Source organism: Pipistrellus hanaki (genome assembly GCF_964339955.1).
Source record: "Pipistrellus hanaki genome assembly, chromosome: 18".
In the NCBI taxonomy this organism is placed as follows: domain Eukaryota; kingdom Metazoa; phylum Chordata; class Mammalia; order Chiroptera; family Vespertilionidae; genus Pipistrellus; species Pipistrellus hanaki.
In genome coordinates, this window is record NC_140520.1 from 21,965,789 (window position 1) to 21,991,338 (window position 25,550).

Consider the following 25,550-nt stretch of genomic DNA (forward strand, 5'->3'; position numbering starts at 1 on the left):
GAGAGAGCCATTGATTGGCTGCTTCCTGCACACCCCCTACTGGGATCGAGCCCACAAACCGTGCATGTGCCCTGACCTGGAATCTAACCATGATCTCCCAGGTTATAGGTAGGCGCTCAACCACTGAGCTACACTGGCTGGGCCATACAAGTATTTTAACAGTATTTTAAAATAGTAGGAAAGTGAGTATCTTATTTTGGCCTTTCCACAGAAAGGAAAATACAACTTCCAATGAAGTGAGTTGCAAAGACATTGCAGGAAGCAATCTCAGGGTTGGTTAGAGGGGTCAAGAATTTCCGGCTTCTGAAAGGGATGGCTGCATTTCGTGAGCTGGTCCATCCACCAGGGAAAGCCAGTGTTGTACACATGTTCACATGCGCACTCTTTCTGCTTTCTTCAGGTGACCTCCTTGCTTTCCTGAGGGAAGTGGCTGCTGCTGCCCCGGCACTGCCATTCTATTACTATCACATCCCTGCCTTGACAGGGGTAAAGAGTAAGTGCTGCTTCTTTCCATGTTGCACTCTTCCCTCCTCTCACATCTTACCCTATTGCACTAAGAACACTCCTTCCCACCCACCCCATGTCATAAAAGCATAATGCTGTTGACTAGACAGTTCCAATTGCTCCAAAATAAGTCACTCTTACAAAAAATGAGGTCGGCCCTTTTCAATCATTGACGCCAGCTGATAATGGAAGTTAAGTATGGGAGAGGAGTTGGCCCCTGGGCACTCCCAGCAGACACCTTGTTTCTGTCACACACACCCCTCCTTCTTACACAGGAAGACAGCCGGAAGCCCCTCTAAGACAGGGCTGTGTCCTACTGTATTCTCAGTGCCTGGCACATAGGAAGGTACTCTGTCCTTTTCTTGCTTTGCCTCTAGCTTTCTTTGATTATTACTATGCTTGCCCCGTAGGAAGCCTATTACAATTAAATGAAATGTTTTATTTTTTTTAATCCCATTTCTTTCTTTCTTAAACATAAAAATAGAAGTTGTGCTCTCTCAATATCCATTGACAGTCTTCAAGAAATGGGAGACTTGGAGCTATCATTTGACAAATACATAGGACCTGCAAGGCGAGGGCTGGTGGCCATGTCCGACCTGCGGTCAATTAAGGCTGAGCAAAGCTCCTGGAAACTCAGTGCAGATGGGAAGGGCGACATAGGATGTTATTTGATATTTACTGGAGGCGTGAAGGTTCACGAGGCGTTCACTGTTTTGAGCAGTTCGTGTCGAGGAGCTGTTGGATGGGATCCAGGAGCAGATCCCCACCTTCCGAGGGGTGAAATTTAGTGACACGGATCTCTTAGACTTCGGACAGTGTGTCGATCAGTATCGCCAGCGACAGTTCGCTTTCCTTTTCGGGGTGGACGAGGTAAGTCACCCTTTGGCATATCTCGCAGGTTCGTTTCTCTCCAAAACAATGTATGGAGCTGCTTATACAGTAGCGTCTTCTCTTTTCCATAAAAATAAATACTCTTTGTCTGTTTCTGATTAGCAACTGCTGAGTGCTCTGGTGATGGGAGCAACGGGAGCAGTGGGCAGGTAAGCGGGACCGATTTTCCCCAGTGGTTGGTTATCCACGTACAAATGTATAAATGTCAGGTCCCCCCACAGAGGCATTCATCCCCTAAGTAGGAATACTTCTTGCACATACACCTTTTCTATAGAAGTTGCCTCTCTCCCCCATAATCCTTCAGAATCAGGGAATTAAGTAGGACCCAGCAACTCCTTCGTTATTAGGAGCCTCTGTGGCAGTGAGAGGACAGGCACAGGAGCTGAGAGCATGCACAGAATTTCTTGGTCAGAAATTATTTGGGCCAAAACCGGTTTGGCTCAGTGGATAGAGCATCGGCCTGAGGACTGAAAGGTCCCAGGTTCAATTCCGGTCAAGGGCATGTACCTTGGTTGCGGGTACATCCCCAGTAGGGGGTGTGCAAGAGGCAGCTTGATCGATGTTTCTCTCCCATTGATGTTTCTAACTCTCTGTCCCTCTCTCTTCCTCTCTGTAAAAAAATCAATAAAATATATATATTTTTAAAAAGAAATTATTTGGTTACAAAGAACAGCAACCCATTCGAACTATCTTATGGGAACTAAGGTGTTATTATAAAATATACTAGGAAATTATATAAAACTCAAGAGGAGAGAGTATAGCCAGGTCTAAACACTTGAGAACCCAGAACTACAAAGCTCTCAACCAGCAAGGCAGCTCGTTCTCCATCTGCAGTCCTCTGAAGACGCTCCCCTCTGCATCTCTGCAAAACTTCTTAGTTCCCCCTCCCTTTCTCTCCAAATGGAGAAAATAAATGGGTTTTCTGTGCTTACACACACACACACACACACACACACACACACACACACGGTCAATCGTGGCTGCCCAAATATGGCATCTCAGGATATCATTAGATAGTCAAGTAGGACCGCTTAAGGTCCTATCTAAGCTACAGTAGGAAAGTAGAATCGTGTGGCCCCATGCCTTCTCAGGGAAGGCAGGCAATATGTTCAGTTAACTGCACGCATTAAAACTAACTCGTTAGAAATGTGTCTGCAAGCAGATGGATGGAAATATTTGCACTAACTGAAAGTGCCTTTCCTCCCTGCAGGAAAAGTACAGGGGAGGCAAAGTAATATTCACAATGTGTCTTGGTGGACATGGCCTTGACAAAGTAATTGAGGTAGATAGTCTTCCTGGCTTGTGAACAAGCCAGGATGGCCGGTATCCTCCATCATCCCTGTAGGGCCATTTCTACCAAGGAAACCCGAATGCCTGCATCTGCTGACCATGGAACGGTTTTCCCCCTGGAAATTGTGACTATTTTGACTCTTGTTTTTTGGGCTTGATATTAGACATTTTAATTCTGTCAACTTAATTTATAAGTAGAGTACATTTGCTTAGACTTCACGTCTTTTTCATTAGAATCACGTTCCTCTTCATCTGAGGACACACCTAAGACCCTTGGGATCTGAATGTATTATTCTGAACCTCCTTAGACATCCATGTACATATTGGGGCTTAGGAGTGTTTTGTACCTACAAGTGACTTTTCTCAGCTATGATATTTTATTTTTTTGTGCTTTATTAGCGGATAATAGTAGGAACTTCAAGTTCTTGGAATTCCTTGATGTTGACTCTAGTGTATACATACATGAAGGACATTCTATTCTTGGTACATCAAGTTAAGCACATTTTCACATTTTCTGACTATACAAGACTTTGACAAAAGGGGAACATTCTAGTTATAAATTTTTATAACCTATCTTTCTGGTTGTTGATGTTAGTGATTTGTCTTTATTGCTAGTTAGAGCTGTTTGTTTGTTTTTCTAAGTCCACAAGACCATTTTATCAGATCAAATAACTTTGTTGTTGTTGGATTATAACAGGGCAGCCTGAAGTGATGGAAACCTTGTGATAACTCTGTAGCGCTTCTTCTTCTTCTTCTTTTTTTTTTTTTTTAACATGTTTTATTAATTTCTTTTTACAGAGAGGAAGAGAGAGGGATAGAATTAGAAACATCGATCAGCTGCCTCTTGCACACCCCCTACTGGGGATGTGCCCTCAACCAAGGTACATGCCCTTGACCAGAATCGAACCTGGGACCTTTTCAGTCCGCAGGCTGACGCTCAATCCATTGAGCCAAACCGGTTTTGACTCTGTAGCGCTTCCTGAGCCATAATTTCATTACCGTGACATAGAATCCAGGCCTACCATGCAGAGCTTAGAGAGAAGGAGACATGATTTATGTCAGGCACCTAAAATATCATAGACACTTAACGGCCTCTCATTTTATTATTGTCATTTTCTAGAAACTGATCTCTAAATATATAAGTTGTCAAGGGATTTAGGTAATCCGTTAGGATTTGCCCCTTTTGCTGTGCAGCCTCCTTATCCACTTCCTCAGCAGAAGACTTTTAGGACTCCCATTTTACCTACACCTCTCTTATCAGGCCCTGCGCCTCCATGGTTCCTTACTAAACACACCTCCATCTTCCTTCCCCCCCCCCCTTTTTTTTCTAATTTTATCCTTTTCCACTTTTCTTCATTTTCTTCATTCATTTTGGGTGTTCTTTGCCTCCTCTTGGCACTGCTCAGTGCTGCCAGAAAACCTAGAACTGAAGACACCTGACCCTCTAGGTTAGGGCCTAAAAATAGGCTTTCTGGAAGCTCAGTATACTTGTGCCTTGCAAGCAGCAGTGAGGTTTGAAGATCAGGGCCTTTCCTGCGGGGTGATTGGTTCTACAGTACGTGCTGTTTTCTTTCAGTACCTATAACTACCTGGGACAGAAGACAAACCAGATGCTGGAGGCTTATGAACGGAAGGACCTCTCTTCAGCCCTGGATCATCAGGTTAACTATTTCTTTCCTTCCCCCAAACCACAGCCCTTGTTCTTTCCCACCTGAGAATTCCTAGTCCCTCTCATCCTGCCATTCCTGCCCCTCGTTAAAATTGCCTTCCTGCCTCTCTCTTTCCTTTCCTTTTCTGTTCCTTACTTTTTTTCTTGATGGAAATCAAACCTGTCCCCATTTGTTCGTGCTCCCCCACCTGTCTGATCAGGACAGGCCCCATGCAGAAACGACTCCTCTGTGTTCCTCCTAACAATGGCCTTATTTGTACTCTACGTCCAAGATATTTTTGTAGCTGCACAAGAATAGCAATAGATTTCTGGGGAAAGGACCACATGCCATCCCCTTGAGGACGTCACAGCTGTGGTCATCAGAAGCTGTGAAGCTGGTGGAGAAACTTAATTGGGGAGACTTAATTCCAAGTCAGAGCAGGTCAGTCCTCCTCAGCTTGGAAAGGTGCTGAGAATGGAAAACGTTCACCAGGCTGGAAACAGGAGCCACGCGCTTTGAAGCAGGGAAAGGAGAGCAGCAGGACCTCCTGGGTGATGGGGAGGAGCTCAGGGGACATGTGGCTGCCATGAATAACACACCAAGGACGGCCTACCTGTTTGGGGGACACAGAGCCTTGCTGGGCGGAACCGGTCTCAGCAGTGTACGTCAGTACATGGAATGAGCTGGAAAGAAATAGAGTAAGCACAAGAGAAAGACTTTGGGAGGCCAAGAGGCACAGGGATTTTCAGGCTAATGAAAGGGACAGAGAGGACTATCCCAAGAGACTAAGTGGGAATGAAAGCATAAACAAGATCAGAGCAGGTTGTCTGTGCTGAGCTCCAGCCAGCCCAAATCTACTTCTTACTTAAAGTTTCAATAGCTCATTTAAATATTTACCTTTGTTTAGCCCCAGACCATGTGATGTTGAGAGCAGGAACAGGGTAGGGACTTAGGAAGTTATGCAACTAAATTAAATATTTGCAAGGCTTTGATTTAAATTACAATAAGTCTGAATTATGTGGACTCTGCCATCCCTTTGCATTCACGGTTTTCTTTTTTCTTCGTTTCCTTGGAATGAGTTACTTCTGAACATTCCAACCTTTTCCGAGCTGAAAGAAGGGGAAAGCACAGGATGGAGTAAGCTCTGAATCGGCTGAGATATGGACCCTTAGCGGTTCCTTTTTTCTGACTGATCCAGTTTCTCTCTCCTTTTTCCCCTCACTTCAGTTCCACTCAAATAAGCCATCCTACTCAAAACAGCATTGGCTAGGAAATCAGTTCACTGCATTATCTGTTTCTTCTTATGGAAGGCATGCGGGTCTCTCTTACTCATCTACACATACGCCAAGGGCCATGTCCAGTGCTTAATTTCAATAAAGCTCGTCTCTGCCCTAAAGGAGTTTGCAATCGAGTGAAGAGGCAGGCAAGCAACAAATTAGGACTAACCTTAGCCAATCTCATGAACTTAAATTCCATTTGTTATATTTACTCAGAGAAATGACATGTGTACAAAGATATTCCTACCAGTGTTATTTATAACTGCAATAAAGTGGAAACTTCCCAAATACCCATCTATAAGGAAGTAGTTAAATGTATTATGTTTGAGTTACAGGATCAAAATACATACAGCGCTTTCAAAGGGTGAGATAGTATGTACAGATCTGGAAAGATCTCCATCGCACGTTCAGTGAAAAAAGCAGCAACATGCAGACTTGAGAATGTGATATGCTATGTAGTTCGGTGTGAGAGGGAGGCTCTGGATATCAAAATTGTATTCTGCTCTGAATGTTTTATTACTAGTATACAATTGATGGAAACAGCATAAAAGTAAAATGTTACTGAAAATGCATCTCTTAGTGAGGTAGATTGGAGTCTTTTTTTTTTTTTTTAATGAATTCATGAAATCCTGGATGAATCTTACTTTCTGCTAAGACAAGTTCAAGGTCAGCATCAATACTATTTCTGGGTTTTATTTTTAAAGAATAAGTAACTATTGTTACTTATTCTGAAACCTTGTCCATCTAAATTACTAGATAAGAATGGAAGAAATTTTATCACAGTGCCACTCAATTCTGTCAGCTGATCACAGCAACACTGAAAGCAGTGTTGAAAACAGAAACTGAAAACCTCTGACTTTTATAGAGGACTTGTTATCCATTATTCTTGTTATCACTTTATCGATGCCTATACCAACATTTTGATTTGCTTCCCAGGGAAGTGATGTGGGAAGTATGTCTTTGTTTTTCCAAAAATGGGAGAATAAGGACTGTGAAAGGGGAAATATAAAAGGACAGCCCACACCTCCATTGTGTGTGAATTCTTATTTGGACCCATTTTAGAAATTAGCACTTAGAGAAGTTGAGGATCTAGAAATTGATTTCGATAAATCTTTGCCTTGGCCAGTTTCCCCTTAGGTATCTTGGAAAGATACACCCCAGAGGTTAGTGTACCCCCAGTTTGGAAACAATTGCTCTATCTGATAAGTTCACCTACATGAGCTTGATGGGTTAAAAGGCTGTCTTCCCTACTTTGACTCTCTCCTGCACAATTCTATCTTTGGAGCTTCCTATCTGTATGGGTCCATTTTACAACGCTTAAATGTATGGAGAGATCCTACCATATCCTGGATGGATCTCAGCCATCCTCACCTGGCTGTTTTTCTCCGCTCTGACAGACCTTCAGGAAACTAAGGTGTCTGGACTTTTGGATTTGGGGTTTCTGTAACTTGACCTCTAAGGTCTTTAAATTGTTATCACAGTTCAGTAATACTGACTATAGATTTGTTTGTTCCTTTCCAGTTTTGTATTCAGAGATTTATCAACTTTGTGGTCAAACTAGGTAAGTTTCCTGCTTGTCTGCTCCTGGGGACTCTAAAGGAAATGGGCTTTCTCTGAGGGTTTCTGAGAAAGCAATATGATGCAAAAATACTTTTTAATGCTAATACCGATCTTCAGGGCCAACCTGATAAAATGGTGAAGTAAACCTATTTGGAAGGCGTGGGCATCTTCCTCAAACCTCTCTCCTCTTTAGCACTTTGTTCACTTCCCTGCTCTATGTACACACACACACACACACACACACCATTTTCTATTCCTTCTCCCCTGCACCATCAGCACTCCCTCCCTTTACTTGCCTGTGCTCATTAAAATTCCACTACACACTGTCAGCTGACTTCAGCCTAAGTGCTTGGAGGAAGGCAGTCTGAATAATGAATAAGGAAGGCAATCTTACTAAATTGTGAATGACTGACAGCTCTCCCGAGAGTATATGCAACTTAAAAAGAGTTTATAAACACAGCTCAGCTTAAATGGATGGAGGATTGGATAATATGACGATGTAAAATCTGAGGGAAATACAGTGAATTTGAGTAAAGAAACCTTCCCAGAGTCTCCTATATCTTATCCTATGATACATGACAGATGCCACCATTCACTCCACTTTTGCAAGAGACTGGCACTTCCTGAGAACCTAGGTCTTTAAATTGTTATCAAGTTTAGGCTTATTCTTGGCAAACCTCCTACACCTCCCTTTCAGAGCCTTTCTGACTTACCCTACAACCCCTGCTGACCCTGAAGAACCTAGAATGTGTTATTTCCCTCATTCTCACCCGGTTTTCATCTAGCTCTCTTAATCCTTCAAAGACAGTGTTTCCCATTTGCTTTACCACCTTCATTTTTGTCATATTTGTGTGCCACCAGTATTATTAAGGACCTATTGTTATTTCCTTGCCCTAAGCAGCACTTTTTTTTTTTTTTTTACAAAATTGTGGGTTTGGTATGATATTTATATGTTCCTAAAGTGCATTGAAGTAAATATTGAACTATTGACTTTTTAAAGGAACTAAAAGTTTACCTGTATATATGATTGTTTTGCATACCAGTATTGATACTCTAACAGTTTTACAATACACAGCTCTAAGATACTAGCTTGAAGGATTAACTTTGCCAGAATATTTGCATTTTAAAAGGGGACTCTTGAAGATAGTTTTTATTGTGCTTCTTTTTTATTTTTGAAGATAGTTTTTATATTCTAAAAAAGCATATCTTAAACAGCTCATTTCAGACTTTCTTAGGAGCTGGAGTTGAGTTTTTATGGTTTAGTCAAAGAGAAACTTAGCTTAATAAACATATAGTCCTATCATGAAGGTAGCGCCCTATTTATTCATAATAACCACAGGTCATTTTGCACTCATCAAACTATATGCTATTTAATCTAGTAGGTATTTTCCTTCTCAATGCCGAATTGTTACTGTAACTAAGTTAATTTAGCAAAAAGAAGTTATTTCTTATACCATGGATCCAAAAGCAATACCAGTTAAGAAAACAAATATTGTCAAAACTGGTTTGGCTCAGTGGATAGAGTGTTGGTCTGCGGACTGAAAGGTCCCAGGTTCGATTCCGGCCAAGGGCTGTACATTGGTTGTGGGCACATCCTTGGTGAGGGGTGTGCAGGAGGCAGCTGATCGATGTTTCTCTCTCATCAATGTTTTTAGCTCTCTATCCCTCTCCCTTCCTCTCTGTAAAAAAATCAATAAAATATATTTTTAAAAAATAAAACAAATATCTTTTTCTCTTTTCTGGGTCATTTCCTGAAATCTACCTTCAAAATCACTAATTCTATCTTTAGCTATATTTCGTTTCACTGATTATATATTTTTCATTTCCAGTATTTCTTTTAGGCTGTTGTTGTTTTCAAGTCTTCCTATTCTTTATTTCTATGCCCCTTTCTTAGCCCAGGGCTTCTACTTTTTTTTTTTTTTTTTTTTTTTTTACCTCTGAGAAGACTCCTTTAGAGTTTTGTATCAGTTCACAGGACAAGAAATTTGCTAATTGTGCATTTGCTGGTTTGATGCAGCTTCTTTTTCCTCCTGTTCTCTGTCATTTTTAACTGAATGCATCTTCAGAGTCTCTTGCTTTCTGGGCAATCCACTGTGTCCAGGTTGTGAGGTGTCCTATCAAGCCTCTACTGGGACTTGTAATTTCACATGTTCTAACCAGTCTTTAGGTTATTTCCTAGTCTGGTTCCTACATCAAGTGCATAATGCAAATATGGATCTACCATTCATGTATGGCATGGGCTCAGGACTTCTTTCATGTGATCATTTTCCATCCACAGCCCAGGCAGAAGTCAAGAGCTGGGCCTCCATCCCTAAGTCCATGGGCTGGGGTTTTTTTTTTTTTTTTTTTCCTCTTCCTTTTCATAGAAGGCTGGCTACCAGTTTTACGCAGGGAATTTGAGTCCAGCTCCTTGCTATGCACGGACCCACGGCTTCCTCTTGCTTTCCTGCCCCAGCTTTATCACACCAGCCCAGAACAGCAGCATTGAGTCACAAACTACCTTCAATAGTGCATTTCTCAGGGACTTCTTAGACATGCTTGAACTAAATTCTGTCCTAGCAATGAGGTCCTCTATCATTTGATCAACAACACTATACCCCTGAATCAGATTATTCTCATGGACCATTCCACTTCAGCTCTTCACTACTCTGACCTCTTTTATTCCTGATAACTTTGGTGCCTCCTTTTTGCTTTTGAGGTTAACTTTAGTCTTATTTCCTTTATTTTTATAGCTTGTCAGTTTGTTTAAAACATCCCCCACCCCCAGCATTCCTATGTATTTGAAGCAGGAAGAGGGACTCCCTGTCTTCTCAGTCTTCCTCAGTGACTAGAAACATTCCCATCTTTTAGCTCACCCTATGCTGTTCGTAGCAGTCACTGTAAGAATGTGATCTCTTCTTGGGGGTGTTTGTGGTGGAGTGGACAGTCCCGGTCACATTGCCTCCTTTATTTTTTCTGTATAGGTTTCGGAGTGTCACAGACCAAAGCCATCATGACTCTGGTGTCTGGGATTCCAATGGGCCCACCCCGGCTCCCACTGCAGAGAGCCTCCAAGGAGTTTATTGATAAGGCAGAAGCTAAACTGAAGAGTCTGGGTTTCCTTTCTTTTTAGGGATTTAAAGAATGGAAACTTGGAAACCTCTAGCTCAGGGGTCTTCAAACTACGGCCCGCTGGCCACATGCAGCCCCCAGGGGAGTCTGATCCTGCCCGCCAGGTTTTTTGGGCAGTGAGCACAGCCAAGGTGTTACAGTAGGAATTAGTAGTTCATATAGTCCGGCCCTCCAGCTCTCTGAGGGACCGTGATCTGGCCCCCACTTTAAAAAGTTTGAGGACCCCTGCTAGCTAATGCCGCTCTATCAAGTCAGGGTGTGTACATTGGGATATAATCCACCTTGAAGAGTGCATTCATTTCTCAAGGACTTTATAGATGAGCTTGAACTACAAATGAAATCTCCAATCAAATAAAGTACCTACTATGATCTTTAAAAAATTTTATTTTTGTGAAGGGACAAAAACTCCAAGAGCAATGAGCCCTGAGTCATCCAATACTGTACAAAATCTTCATTGAGAAATTTCTGCTTTTATGGATGAAATGGAATCAAGATAGAAATTATAATTAATCCCCTCCGCCTTTGGGAGCTCCCATTATCTTGATTTCTGGTTCTCAATCCTATCTTCAAGTTTTCTAATTTGAAACCACTTGTAATGTACTGTCATGTTAATAAATATTCATTTGGAATCTAGAAAAATGCTGAGCTACCTTGAATGCCAAATTACAACACGACTCAACAAATGCACAGCTATTAGCACACCAGCTTCATTGGCTGCTCAGCATGACTCTAGAACACCTGCTTTCAGGTTAATTGTGATGTCATGGGTTTTCTCCAAAAAGATTGGGTTAGGTGGCCACCACAAACTTCCCCTTTCTCCTCCAAGAAAAAGTAAAAAATCCTATATCCTTATATAAATGTATGAGTATCAGCAAAATGCTCAAATTTATTCCTGCTTGGGGAAATTAAGCCCCACTCCTTAATAGGGAATCATAACAGTCACTGTGAATATGGTGTTTCAATGGCCACAAAAGTAAGAAGCAAGCCAAAGTGTGAATTAATGTTAAAGTAATTTCTATAAAATAAAGGCAGAGAAAACAAAGATAACTATAAAAATAAAGCAAAGCAAGTTACAAAGTCCAATAAATGAGTAAATTTCTGTACAGAAAGTCACAGGGCTTGTAGATAAATGTTTCAGTAGGAACTGGTACAGGGGATACAAAAAAGTAATATCCGTGAATGACCTCCATTGTCATGCTTGCTTATAAAAAAGAATCAATAGAATCATGCTGGACATATAAGCACAATGAAGTGGAGGTTATTATTATTAGTTTTTGCAGCTATTCAAGCAATTCAGTGTATGTTCTTTATACAACTGAGAATATTACTGCTAAACCTTTTAACTAATAGCAAAATAATAACATATGCACAGCAAGCCATAAAAAAAGAATCCTATATAATAAGTAGGTAATATGCAAATTGACCGTCACACCCTCACACAAGATGACTGCCCCATGTGGTCACAGTATGGCTGACACAGGATGACCAGCAGTTGTGGGAAATCAGGCCAGTTTGGGTAGGGCATTTGGGAGCAACCAGGTTGGCAGGGGAGAGTAGTTGGGGGTGACCAGGCTGGTAGGGGGTTATTTAAGGGGTGATCAGGCTGGCAGGTAGAAGTGTTTAGGGGCTAAATTAAGAACCAACTCAATAATAACAATTTCCATAATCCTTGGAAGCCAAAGTTCCACCTCTGAAAGCTTTGTTTATACTTAATATGTTGCTGTGTTCCGCATCTAATTGAAAACACTTGCAATCCATTTATGATAGTTGAACTTCCCTTATCATAAACATCAGGCACTTGAGGCTGTAAACACCCTGAAAGGTACAAAGAAAAAATAATGCCTTTTCCTGAATGATGTTACCCTTAATTGAAGAGAACAATACATGGAGAATATAAAAGAATGAATAAATATTCAATTGTTATTCCAATTGTAAGAGCAACAAGAGTTTTAAAACGATTGATCACTATGAGCTAGGAGTGTTAAGAAAAAAAAGTAATAAAAGAGGTGAAAAATACGGTGTACCATTTAATGGGCCCAGATAAATCGATTTAGTCAGGATTCTCTGGAACAACTTTTATTTGAAATATTTTGTATTTTGTTGGCCCCCTTAGGAAGCACCATAGTTGAAAATTTAACAGTGACTAGTTACAGCAGTTCAGGAGATAAAGCATTCCAAAGATTCTGAAGACAAAAGGATCTCCACGGCAAGCCAGAACAACCTTGAAGGATGTTATCTATTTATTAAACTAGTTTTTACTGAGCTCTTTTTTTTAAAAAAATATATATTTTATTGATTTTTTACAGAGAGGAAGGGAGAGGGATAGAGAGCCAGAAACATCGATGAGAGAGAAACATCGACCAGCCGCCTCCTGTACACTCCCCACCGGGGTTGTGCCCACAACCAAGGCTCATGCCCTTGACCGGAATCGAACCTGGGACCCTTCAGTCCACAGGCCAATGCTCTATCCACTGAGCCAAACCGGTTTCGGCTTTATTGAGCTCTTAATGTAGTGTGCCCAGCACTGTGGTGAGTGGCCTGAGCTAGCCAAGCAGGGTTCCTGCCTTCACTGAGCTAATTTCTTTTTCAGGAGACGGCCGCGTTACAGTGTCCGAATCACAACAATAACATTCTTGAACACATATTACCTGCCAAATACTGAGCTAAACGTCTCTCATGTCCCGTCTCAATCATCACAACAACCCCACTAAGTCAGCACCTAACGTTTCCAGTTCAGTCTTCGAAGGGCACCTCATCTCCTCGAGGTCCCAGTGACAAAAACTGTGAAACATTTTGCTGCATCAAAACGATTTAAGATGCTGAAACCGGTTTGGCTCAGTGGATAGAGCCTCCGCCTGCGGAAGAAAGGTCCAGGATTCGATTCCTGGATCTATGGTCCATCTTCCTTTCTCATCGATGTTTCTAACTCTCTACCCCTCTCAATTCCTCTTTGTGTAAAATCAATAAAATATATTTTTCAAAACAAAACAAAACATACAAGACCCCTACTCCCCAAAACGTTCAAAGGTAGGCCTGCAGCACTATCGGAAGCGACCCTAGAGGCGCAGCGGATCTCCTAGGCGACGGGATGCTCAGGCCCCGCCTCTTCCGGGCGGCGTCCGCGGCGCCTCGCTCGCTTTTTTCTGCGCCTGCGTGAACGCACTGGCCACGCCCCCCGTCGTCGCCTCAGGAGCCATTTCGCCGGCACCTCAGTGCGAGCGGCTTGCGGTTCGTTCGCCGGGTGTCTCCGATAGCGGCCGCGTCCGCGGACCGTCCTGAGAGGGCTGTGCTCTCGGGCACCAGGCAGCGGAGGCCGGTAAGGAAGAGACGTCGTGGCCGCCCGTTGTGGCGGGCGGCGTGGGGCCCCGCCGCTCTGCAGCCGGGCTTTGTTGCGAAGCGCGGGCCGCGGTGGCGGGTGGGGGAAGGGCGAGCCGCCGCGCCGCGTGCAGGGTTGCGGGGTGCGTGCTACTCGCCCCACCGCGCTTGCGCAACCCAGGGTGCGTCTTAGCCCCCGGCCTTTTGCCCGCTAATCCCAGTCCTGCCTCCCTAGCAGCCCAAACAAACCCGGCTTCCTTCTCCGGCCGCACTGGGGCGTTGTCAGGCCCCATCGAAAGGGGGACCGTTGTGTTGGGGGGGGATGAGCCCGCTTGACTCCACACACACCCAAGGCCATTCCGTCATTCCTTTGTGCTGCAAACGCGGCGCAGTCCCGCAGGCCGTGTGAATGGAGCCCTGAACATGTTAGTCACAGTCCTGCCCCTCACCGAGGTGGCGGTGCGGATTGGGGGTGGGGGTGGGGGTGGGGGTAGGGGGGCTGAGGCGGGAAGGGAGATAAACGTCTGCTGGTTTCGATAAAAAGACATCGTGTAACCGGGCAAACATTGGGTCCCTGCTGCCTGCCACTACTCGAGCCAATATAAGCAGAGACAGGTTAAATCATACGTGAGCATTTATCCCAATACTGCTGGCCACAACAGTATGGGAGAGCCACAACCATCTGCTCTGCAGCCCCCAATAAGCCAGGTGCTTACATACGTAGAACTATTGGGTCGGCAACTAAGTAATTGCGGGTTTCACACGGCTTCAGTTGAATTTTTAGGTTTGCAGACGTAGTACAAATGTAAAACACATTTTGTTATTTGATAGTTGGCTATTCAGCTGTTAATCAGTAAAAAAAAGTTTTTTGATCTGTTTTGTAGTTTTCGTTTGGCGTTCGTTGAAAAATGGAAAATCAAAAGGAACATTTTCGTCATATTTTGCTTTTTTATTTCCGCAAAGGGAAAAACGCATCGCAAGCTCATAAAAAGTTATGTGCTGTTTATGGTGACGACGCCTTAAAAGAATGGCAGTGTCAAAATTGGTTTGCCAAATTTCGTTCTGGTGATTTTTCACTCAAAGATGAAAAACGCTCTGGTCGTCCAGTTGAAGTTGATGACCACCCAACCGAACGATCAATTCTGATGTCTACATTGAACAACTAACGAAATTAAACAATGCAGTTGAAGAAAAGCGGCCCGAATTGACAAATCGAAAAGGTGTTGTATTCCATCATGACAATGCAAGGCCACACACATCTTTGGTCACTCGGCAAAAATTAATGGAGCTTGGTTGGGATGTTTTGCCACATCCACCATATAGTCCTGACCTTGCACCATCTGATTACTTTTTGTTTCGATCTTTACAAAACTCCTTGAATGGTAAAAATTTCAATAATGATGATGATGTCAAATCGTACCTGATTCAGTTTTTTGCTAATAAAAACCAGAAGTTTTTTGAACGTGGGATTATGATGCTGCCTGAAAGATGGCAAAAGGTCATTGATCAAAATGGGCAATACATTACAGAATAAAGTTATTTAGTTCCATGAAAAAATTGTCTTTGATTTTCTTTTAAAAATCCGCAATTACTTAGTTGCCGACCCAATACAAAGGAAGGCAAAAGAGCAGTTTACTGACACGCAAAAGGACTAGGTGTCTGCCAAGGGCTTAGTGATATGCAAGGGCTGGAGTTACCTGGGGAAATGGCCAAGGGGAATGCCGGGTGGGTAATTAACTGGTAAGCAGGCTGGAGTTTTGCAAAGGCCTGCAGGTATGCAAAAAAAGCGCTGGGGGACCTTCCAAGGGCTGGCATAGTAGTTAATCTTTCCATGATAATGGGCAGCTCCAAATGGGGTGGAAGGGCTGCATCTCCAGGTCCGCTCAGAATAAAACAGTGATGGTTGACAGCATGGCAAATATTTCTTACCATACTAGCTGGTTCCCCAACATTCTATTTCTGCCTCCTTTCAACGTGAGAAATTAAGTAGTGTAAAGGTAGAGAGAGCTGCATAGGGTGGATAGGGAAGGCATTCTGGAGGAAAGAGATCTTTGAACTGAGGGACATGGCTCATTAGCCTTGAGGACAAGGAAAAAGCAGAACTGCAGAGGTAGAGGCGATTTAGTGAGCCCTTAAGGGAAGAAACTGAAAAGGTCCTGTGACTGCTGGTGTGGTGAGAGATTTATTTATTTGTTTATTTTATAGTCTAAAGTTTTATATGTCTCTTTCCCCAATTGACCCCACCACCACCATTCCCACCTCAGGCAAGCCCCCACTGACCCAATGTCGGTGTCCAGTGGTTATGCTAATCTGCATGCTTACAAGTCCTTTGATTGCCTGCGGACTCAAGGGTCCCAGGTTCAATTCCGGTCAAAGGTATGTACCTTGGTTGCAGGCACATACCCAGTAGGGAGTGTGCAGGAGGCAGCTGATCAATGTTTCTCTCTCATAGATGTTTCTAACTATCCCTCTCCCTTCCTCTCTGTAAAAAATCAATAAACTATATATTTTTAAAAATATTGTAATCATTATATCCCACATATGAGTGATATTTCTCTTCAACTGGCTTATTTCCCTTAACATAATGCTCTCCAGTTCTATCCATGCTGTTGCAAATGGTAAATGTTCCTTTTTTTTTTTTTAATATATTTTATTGATTTTGTACAGAGAGGAAGGGAGAGAGATATAGAGTTAGAAACATCAATGAGAGTCATCGATCAGCTGCCTCTTGCACACCCCCTACTGGGGATGTGCCCACAACCAATGTACATGCCCTTGCCCGGAATCGAACCCGGGACCCTTCAGTCCCCAAGCCGACACTCTATCCATTGAGCCAAACCGGTTTCAGCTGTTCCTTCTTTTTTATAGCAGTGTAGTATTACATTGTGTAGATGTTCCACAGTTTTTTAATCCACTCATCTGCTGATGGGCACTTGGGCTGCCTCCAAATCTTAGCTATTGTAAATTGTGCTGCTATGAACATAGGGGTGCATATATCCTTTCTGATTGGTGCTTCTGGTTTCTTGGGATATAGTCCTAGAAGTGGGATTACTGGGTCAAATGAGAGTTTTATTTTTAATTTTTTGAGGAAACTCTATACTGTCTTCCACAGTGGCTGCACCAGTCTGCATTCCCACCAGCAGTGTAAGGGAGTTCCTTTTTCTCTACATGCTTACCAGCACTTGTTTATTGATTTGTTGATGTTAGCCATTCTGACGGATGTGAGATGGTACCTCATTGTGAGAAGGATTTAAAAGAAAAAGGATTTCGGGGTGGCCTTAGTGAAAAGGGAATCAATCATTCATGTTGACATTGCAGTCCGCCAGATGCACAGTAGTGGTGGGAGAAGAGATGGAAAGGTCCAGACCGGTTGGGAAGCAAAATCTCAACGGAGTGCTTTGGAGAATGGCAGTCTTACAGCTTATACATTAAATCAGAGGAAAAGAGGCATAAGGAGAGTGACATGAAATTCATTGGCGGCAGATTAAGGGTGGGAGGAAGCAAACGGGAAAGGGATTGGCTAAAAGTAAAACAAACATTTCTCTTACATTTGGGGGTTTGGGGTATTTAATAATTAGCATAAAGATGGTATTTGGGAGCAATATAACAATGAGGGGTTCTGCAATAAGTTGTGTCCTAAGGGGTCGGAGAAGTTTCAAAGGTGTGCTATCTTAGAAACAAAAAGACAGCAGACAAGCTCACTTAAGTTGAAAGATTGACCTATGACAAGGAACTCACTGGACTCTAGGACAGGATTACCCACCATGGGTCACCTCTAGTTAGGCGTTTTTATATTCAGACCATCCTATGTGGTTACTTCCAGTCTTTGAGTATGTGGGGCCTACCATGCTGGCCCTCCACCTCACCCCCTGAATTTGTCAGGTTTAGTATGTGTCCGTTTTTCATTCACAGAAATAAGTTTTGGAGGCGGAATTGTATAGTAAATTAGGAGTTATACCAATAAAAAGGGGACACTAATGCTTTTTCTGTATAGTTGTTGTAAGGGTAAAGTAGAATAGATGACCTAGGGATACTGTCCAGCACTGAGTAGAGGCTCTACAAGGATAGCTGTGGAGGATCTTGAGTAGATGAATCCCAGTTGGTTGATGATGAGTAACTTGGTAGATGGTGGTGCATGTAGGGAGATGGGAACACTGGAATTGGGGCATGGAGAAGGATGAGTTTGGGAAGGAAATTTAAAATTCTGTTTTGACTGAGATGCCAAATTAGAATTCAAATGAGTTTGTTAGTGCTGTAGTTGGATGAACTTGATTTTGTACTCTAGAAAGGAGTAAGTTTTCAGTGTACTTTTGGACACATTAGCATGTAGTTAATATTGAATATTATGGGGTTAGATGAGACTACATTATCACTTTGAAGGCTTGTGGTTTTTTTAATTAATTATTCAGGGGTGGAATTTATAGATAGGTAGCTTCAGCTTTCCGTGCCTTTTCTATTAATAGGGTGTCCCCAGGGTTAGTCTGCAGTTACAGGATCCAGTTTGATGACATTAGATGTAGGTATTAACAAAATTCACTAAACATTAATTAACAAAAGGCAAAGTTTGATGTTATGGGATTTCTTCTCACAGCAAAAAATTCATAGCTTTTGTTTTGGTTCTAAATTTGGTTTCATATCTTGCTTATAATTTGCAGCCATGTTTTAGACTTAGGCTTTGTATCTGTTGGTATCTTGCAAATTGGGAAATAGAGGGGAGTGCAAACTATGCTATGTTGCACCTCAAGAAAACTTAGTATCCTCTAACGGTGATAGCAAGGCCTAAAGGAGAGATTGAAGTTAACAGATTACTGTTTTTAGATCAGGTACAGCATATTTTTTTGTATTTGGATTTACAATATAAAGTCTATAGCTAGGAGACATAATCAGGATAAGAATAAAAATGGATGACCATTTCTTAGAAAGTAGTTTGAGTTTGAATTAGGCCTTTTAAGCAGGTAACTGAGAAAGTTACTTAAACTTTGTATGCCCTTGTTTCTTCCTCTGTAAAAAGATAATAGTGTGTATTTATCATATAATGTTACCAGTGTTGTGAGGATTAAAGGAGTTAAAGCACATAATGTGCTTATTGTAAAATGTGGGGCATTACATAAATTCTTTAAAAGTCACTGTAGTCACCCAAAGATAACCATTTTAGGGGACATTTTTAGTATTGATTTATGCATATATATTTTTATGTAGTTCTAATTGTACAATTTTGTATCCTGCTCTTTCTTAAAACGTCATAGACTAATTATGTGATTAAATTTATTCATAGGCAGAATAAATGTTTCCCAGAAAATAAGACGGTGTCTTATATTAATTTTTTTCCCCAAAGTTGCACTAGGTCTTATTTTCAAGGGATGTCTTATCTTTCCATGCACTAGGTCTTATTTTCGGAGGATGTCTTATTTTTGGGGAAACACGGTAGCAATGCATTGAATATCTTATGTTTAACCTAGATTTTAGTAAATTCCAGTTGTTATTTCCAGCTTGGTAATTTCCAAAGTTTACTCTTAAAAGTAATGCAGTTTTTAACTAATTTTTGGGTTTTTTTTAGGTCTGAAGATAACACCTGCATCATGGGTGATGTTAAAAACTTTCTGTATGCCTGGTGTGGCAAAAGGAAGATGGCCCCAACCTATGAAATAAGAGCAGTGGGGAACAAAAACAGACAGAAATTCATGTGTGAGGTACTAAAGAATACTGAATGTTGATATGATTTTTGAGATTATTTATTATTTTCTATTTGGAAATGGTAATGTGTTACACATTGGATAATGTTCTTGATTGTGGATTGCCTGCTGTTCTATATCTTTATAAATCATTTTCAGATTAATATTATTTTTAAAACAATATGCTAGGTAAATTATTCTAACTAGAACATGTATCTTCTTCAGCTTCTACAGTTCCAGTAACACAGATTAGGCAGTTGGTTGCTATTTTGCCTTCTCCTGTAAAAAGTAGAACAATTCTTCATTGCGTTAGATCTAAGTGCTTAAAATAAATGGAGAGCTTGTTCTTGGGTCTTATAACATTGCATTTTAAGGCGTCCGGTCCGCCCCGCGCAGCGAAAGTCCCCCCAGTTGAGCGGCCGGCCCGCGGGGACAGCTCTGTAGCCTCGCTCCTGCTGCGACCCACGGGATCCACGGGACCCACGATCAAAGTTGAAAAAATGGTTGACCTTGCTGAGCTAATGGAAAATGAAGTATTCATGGCGTTTGCCTCCTATACGACGATTGTTCTTTCAAAAATGATGTTTATGAGTACTGCAACTGCATTCTATAGAATGACAAGAAAGGCTTTTGTCAACCCGGAAGACTGTGCAAGCTTTGGCAAAGGAGAAAATGCCAAGAAGTACATTCGGGTTGATGACAGAGTAGAACGTGTACGAAGGGCCCACCTGAATGACCTTGAAAATATTGTGCCATTTCTTGGGATTGGCCTTCTGTATTCCTTGAGTGGCCCAGATCTCTCTACAGCTATCCTGCACTTCAGACTCTTTGTTGGAGCACGGATCTACCACACAATTTCATATTTGTTACCCCTTCCCCAGCCAAATCGTGCTTTGGCTTTTTTTCTTGGATATGGAGTTACTTGGTCAATGGCTTACAGATTGCTGAAGACTAGATTGTACCTGTAAGGAGAATCACACAACTCATCACCCTATTATTTTCTAAGAATTCTGTATTTCCAATTTATAATGAAAACTTTTTAAGATTTTAAGTGGGAGGGAGCAGAGAAATTAAGGTGGGAGAAACCTAGACTGAATCTTAACATTACCAATGTCCTTTACTTTTGTGATATATTTGCACTAGAAATTTAACACAATTCTTAAATCTGTTATCTTATTCTAAAAGTACTTGGGTATACATTTTGATTATAATTTGTAGTAATACTCATTCACCATTTCATATTTTGAACCTATAAAAAGAGTGAGTGCATGTATGAGAAAACTATTTCAATATTGCTGAAATGGATGTATGAAATAAAGAATTTAAAGAATAAAAAAAAAAACATTGCATTTTAATGTGGAACATTCTGTTGCATTAGAGGAGAATTTCTGAGTCACATAATTTATTCTGGTTTTTGGCTTAGTTTATCATTGGACAACATGCTTCAAACTTTTTCATAAGGCAGTCAATCCATATTCTCTTATAGTAGATGTGTTATTTTCAGTGTGTTTATGGAGTATATCTCCAGTAGTCAACTGTTATTTCTTAATGGATTGTTGAATTACGATTTTTTTTTTTTTTTAAATCCCAGAATTACACTTAGGCCCGTCTCTTAATAAATTGTTTTATTTACTGTTAAAGGTTCGAGTGGAAGGATATAATTACATTGGCATGGGCAATTCCACTAATAAAAAAGATGCACAGAGCAATGCTGCCAGAGACTTCGTTAACTATTTGGTTCGAATAAATGAAGTAAAGAGTGAAGAAGTCCCAGCTATTGCGGTAAGTACTTCAGGCCAAGCACTTGACGATGTATGTTAAGAGTGTATGCTAACCCAATGTGTATGGAGACTATAGAGTGACAATTTTCCAATGTTGTTTTCAAATGCATTTGGATTTTCTAAGAATATTGGGATGAGTTCCTTAAGATATTTCATTATTATGTACTTGATTTGTGGGCTTAGGAAATACCATTTTATATATTTCATGAATTAGTAGACTGATTTTTCCAGAGCCTGTTGTGTTCTGTGTGTTTTAACACGTTAAGCAAAATATAATATAAAAATCAATAACATTTTAAGACACAATGTTGGGTCCCATTAACACTTTGTTATATAACAGAAAAAAAATAGCATTTCATGTAATGGAATATCATTGTAGTGGTTTTGATACCATGATTATTTTAGTTATATATAAGGATACAGCAAAGACCTCTCTCTACTATTGTTTTTAAGAAATAAACTTTATTTCTCTTAAACAGAAAGTCTGACTATAAAAAGGTTCACATTATGATTTAAGTAGATACCTTTAACTGAAATGAAAAATCAGTTTTATAAAACTTAGAAATCATATCTATATAAATTTAACAATTTATTTTCACTGAATTTTTGTGTTCTGACTTGTAAAGATACATGTTTTATTTTCTTCCATTACTTTTGACACAGAAAAGAGACTTTCTACTATATTGTAGACAATCATAGAATTTTTAATTACACTGTTTTGCCCATTTATAAAATGAAGGGATTGGGCAAGGTGATCTTGACATTATTTCTGGCTATGAAAACAATGTTGTACCTCTTTCAAATATTTGAAACTATTAGCACTTGCTCCACATGGTATGACCTATTCTATATCTCTTAGCCTCTTCCTGTTGCTTGCCTTACCAACAGCAAATTCTCTTTAATATTTTTTAAATGTGAAAATGTTTTTCTATTACCTTCTTTGAGTAGTAGGATTTTTGGGGTGCCTGTTTCCATTTTCCAGTACTTTAAAAATAATTTTTCATTCTTTTACCTTCACTTTTTTCTAATAGAAAGTCAACTAAAACCAATCATTGGGTTGTCTTTGGTTGCTTTCATTTTTTTTCTTTATGTTTGATTATAATATGACGAGGTATGTTTTTTGGTTATTGTTATACTGCTTGGGGCTTGCTGAGATTCATGAATCTTTAAATTTGTCTTTCACCAAATTTAGAAACTTTCGGTTATTATTTCATCTGCCTCATTTTTTTTCTCTTCTCTTTCTGAGATTTCTGTGTACACATGTATGTTTAAACTTTTGATGTTAGCTCAAGGATCCCGAAGCTGTTTTCTTTTCCCCTCCTTCTTTCTCTCTGTTACTCAGATTGGATGATTTCAAATGACTATCTTAAAATTCACCACTTTTTTCTCTTTGTCATCTCTATTTTGCTGGTAAGTCCACCCAGTGGATTTTTTATTTTTAGATACTGTATTTTTCACTTCTAGAATTTTTCGCTCCCCTTGCTCACCAGTTTGGTGGCATTTTCTATTTTTTCATTCATTATAAGCATATTAGTGAACCAGTACACAGATTCGTGCATATCGAAAGGAAATTAATTAGAAGGTGGCCGGCGGGGCAGGACTGGGTAAGAAGGGCTGGACATGCCCTGGAGCCAACCTCCCGCCATCCTTCCCCAGTGTGTGCAGAGTAAGCGGGTGGAGTCCCTCAGCCTGGCAGGGATTGGGCTGAAACCAGCTCTCCAACATCCCCCCAGGGGTCCTGGAATGTGAGAGGCTACTCTGCAAAGTTGCTGTTGTACAGGGTATCTAATAAATGTAATATGCAAATTGACCATCACTCCAACACACAAGATGGCCTGCAAGCGAGGGCAGTTGGGGGTGATCAAGCCTGCAGGGGAGGGCAGTTAGGGGCATTCAGGCTGGCAGGGGAGTGGTTAGGAAGCGATTAGGCTGGCAGGCAGAAGCAGTTATGGGCAAGCAGGCTGGTGAGTATTGGGAGCCAGCAGTCCTGGATTATGAGAGGGATGTCCAACTGCCCATTTAGGCCTGATCGATTGGGTCTAAACGGACATTCGGACATCCCTTGAGAGGTCCCAGATTGGAGAGGGTGCAGGCTGGGCTGAGGGTCACAAACCTCCGTGTATGAATTTAGTGCACCGGGCCTCTAGTCTATACTAATAAAAGGGTAATATGCTAATTAGATCTGGAGACCTTCCGGACAAAGCCATGGTGGTGGGGCCGAGGCAGAGGTGTTTAGGGGTGATCAGGCTAGGAGAGGAGGGCAATTAGGGGCAATCAGGCAGGCAGGGAAGCAGTTAGCCATCAATCAGGCTGTCAGGGGAGTGGTTAGGGGGTGATCAGGCTGGCAGGCAGGTGAGCAGTTAGGAGCCAGTGGTCCCAGATTGTGAGAAGGATGTCCGACTGCCAGTTTAGGCCTGATTCCACAGGTATTGGGCCTAAACCGGCAGTCAGACTACCCCTAAGGGGTCCCAGATTGGGGAGGGTGCAGGCCGGGCTGAGGGTCACCCTCCATTCCCCACCCCCACATGAATTTTGTGCACTGGGCCACTAGTATATATAGGATATAGTCTGGGCCTCCTTCAGAGAGCCCCTCCATTGATGGCACCCACTAGGCTGGCCTGGCACCAGCGCATAACATGGTCGTCCAGATGGTCATTCTATTTGGTAGATTTGCATATTATGTTTTTATTATTATAGATGTTCATAATACATGAATGTGAATTTTCTTTATGTCATTGAGCATAGTTATAATAGCTGCTTTTAAGTCCTTGACTACTATTCTAACATATAAGTCACCTAATTTTCTCTTGAGATCAGATCACCTTTTCCTTTTTTTAATGTCAAGTAACTTTGTATTATAGTCTGAGCATTGTGAATATTATATTGTGGAGATCTTAAGTAATGTTCTTCCAGAGAGTATTGCTTTTACTGTGTTATCAAGCAGTAAGTTGATTGGACTCTCTCTCTGCAAACACTGCCTTTTGACTAACAGCTCAAATCTTACCTCAGTTTTCCAATCCTTTGCTAGGTAGATTGGAATCTGCCCAGTGTATGTGTATGTACTTCAAGGGTTAGAAATTTGGACATGGTTCATGCACAGAATTTAAGGTTCCTCCCTCTTTACTTTCCAGGATTCCCTCCTCACTTTCTAGTAGTTTCGTTCCCCAAACTGATTCTTCTGGCCAGAAAAACCAGATTTTCTTTTGGAGTTTTATTTGCCTCACAATCTTTTCTCAGACTAAAAGCCAAAATAAATAGAAGTTACACTTTCACTATCTGTTGATTTCTCTCATTTTAAGTCCCCTCCAGAGTCTGCTAGCTTTTGTTCATTTTTAGTGCCTTCATATAGTTGTGGGATTCTTAGGTATTTTTTCCCCTGGAGTTCATGTTAACTGCAGGAGCTTATTTGGCCACACCAGAAACAAGACCTTATTGTCTTTTCTTTGTAGCATTTTAACATGCTCAGATCTTTTCTATTGAATGCTTTGACTATGCATTTTTTATTTTCTTCCTCACTTCCTGCTTTTCAGCTACACAGGTCTTGCATCTTTTCTGTATAAAATAATAGAATCTTTTAATCAGAAAGATGGAAAGTAATGAATAAAGCTTTATCAGACAAATGAAATACAAATAAAACGGGAGTAGACATAATATCAGAATAAACTTTAAGGAAGAAAGTAGAAAAGACAAACATCAGTTCATATTGAACCAGCCCACTTAGCATTAAAAATGTTAATATGTATTGGCAAAACTAAAATGGTAATGTTAGAAAGGGACCCAAAAAATTCTACTAAATATTTGGAAATTAGTTCTAAATGAAAATTTAAAATTATAGTGACAGACATTTAAATAACAGTGTCTATCAAGACTTTGGAGGGCAGATAGGTAGTCATTTATTCAAAGGAACTTCAAATGCTTTTATTATTGTATAAGAAATGGTAGGTAGTAGTTCTCAGGATAGGAAAGGTCATTTTGTGGAGAATGTAAAAGGCAGAAACTAGATTTGACTATAGAAAATATACTTTTTTAGACAGTGAGCAGTATTGATAAAGTTAAAAGGGAAAGGTCAATTTTTTTTTGGAACTTGTATGACAGAGTGAATAGCACTGAAATATTAAATTCTTAGAAATCAGTGATAACAGTGAATATCCAGGTAGAATATTGGAAAGAAACTGTAAATTAAAGTAATAGATTGTTATAACAAATGCCAAAACTGATATTGGTAAAGATGTGAAATGTATCTATAATTCCAAGAAGTAGAGAGAATGTGGGAAAATAGATTATCTTATGTAGTGCTGGGTGAGTATGGAATTCAGCAACCTTTCTGTAGAGCACTGTGGTGCTTTTTAAAATATTGATGTCTTTTAACTTTTATGAATTTTTTTAAGCCTAAGTATAGAGAGTTTAAGGTAATGTTTTATAATTAAAATTGATTTCAGAGTGAGAGAGAGCGATAGAAACATCAATGGTGAGAGAGAATCATTGATTGGCTGCTTCCTG

The 25,550-nt window shown here is 40.9% G+C and overlaps 3 protein-coding genes across 4 annotated transcripts in view; all 3 read left to right on the plus strand.

Moving 5' to 3' along the window:
• NPL (N-acetylneuraminate pyruvate lyase) overlaps window positions 1-11,519 on the plus strand; it is a 28,248-nt gene extending 16,729 nt beyond the window's left edge. Inside the window, 7 exon segments of the mRNA XM_084866598.1 lie at window positions 401-493; window positions 1,226-1,374; window positions 1,498-1,544; window positions 4,262-4,346; window positions 7,133-7,172; window positions 10,135-10,277; window positions 10,279-11,519. Of these exon segments, the coding sequence (XP_084722724.1) occupies window positions 401-493; window positions 1,226-1,374; window positions 1,498-1,544; window positions 4,262-4,346; window positions 7,133-7,172; window positions 10,135-10,277; window positions 10,279-10,425 (704 nt within the window). The 3' untranslated portion in view covers window positions 10,426-11,519.
• A 1,916-nt stretch (window positions 11,520-13,435) lies between these two features.
• DHX9 (DExH-box helicase 9) overlaps window positions 13,436-25,550 on the plus strand; it is a 46,183-nt gene continuing 34,068 nt past the window's right edge. Inside the window, exons 1-3 of one of the 2 annotated variants that reach the window (XM_084866568.1) lie at window positions 13,436-13,598; window positions 19,155-19,287; window positions 20,911-21,051. In XM_084866568.1, coding sequence (XP_084722694.1) covers window positions 19,177-19,287; window positions 20,911-21,051 — 252 coding nt within the window. In that variant the 5' untranslated portion in view covers window positions 13,436-13,598; window positions 19,155-19,176. The remainder of the gene's footprint in view (window positions 13,599-19,154; window positions 19,288-20,910; window positions 21,052-25,550) is intronic. The other variant, XM_084866569.1, reaches the window with a different exon arrangement.
• Window positions 19,649-20,516, plus strand: LOC311612998 (microsomal glutathione S-transferase 1). The gene has a single exon (XM_084866474.1). The coding sequence runs from the start codon at window positions 19,770-19,772 to the stop codon at window positions 20,235-20,237; it is 468 nt and encodes a 155-aa protein (XP_084722600.1). The 5' UTR covers window positions 19,649-19,769; the 3' UTR covers window positions 20,238-20,516.

What these genes read in the sequence shown, in the direction of transcription:
- LOC311612998 (XM_084866474.1), top strand. Translation starts at nt 19,770, where the DNA reads ATGGTTGACCTTGCTGAGCTAATGGAAAATGAAGTATTCATGGCGTTT.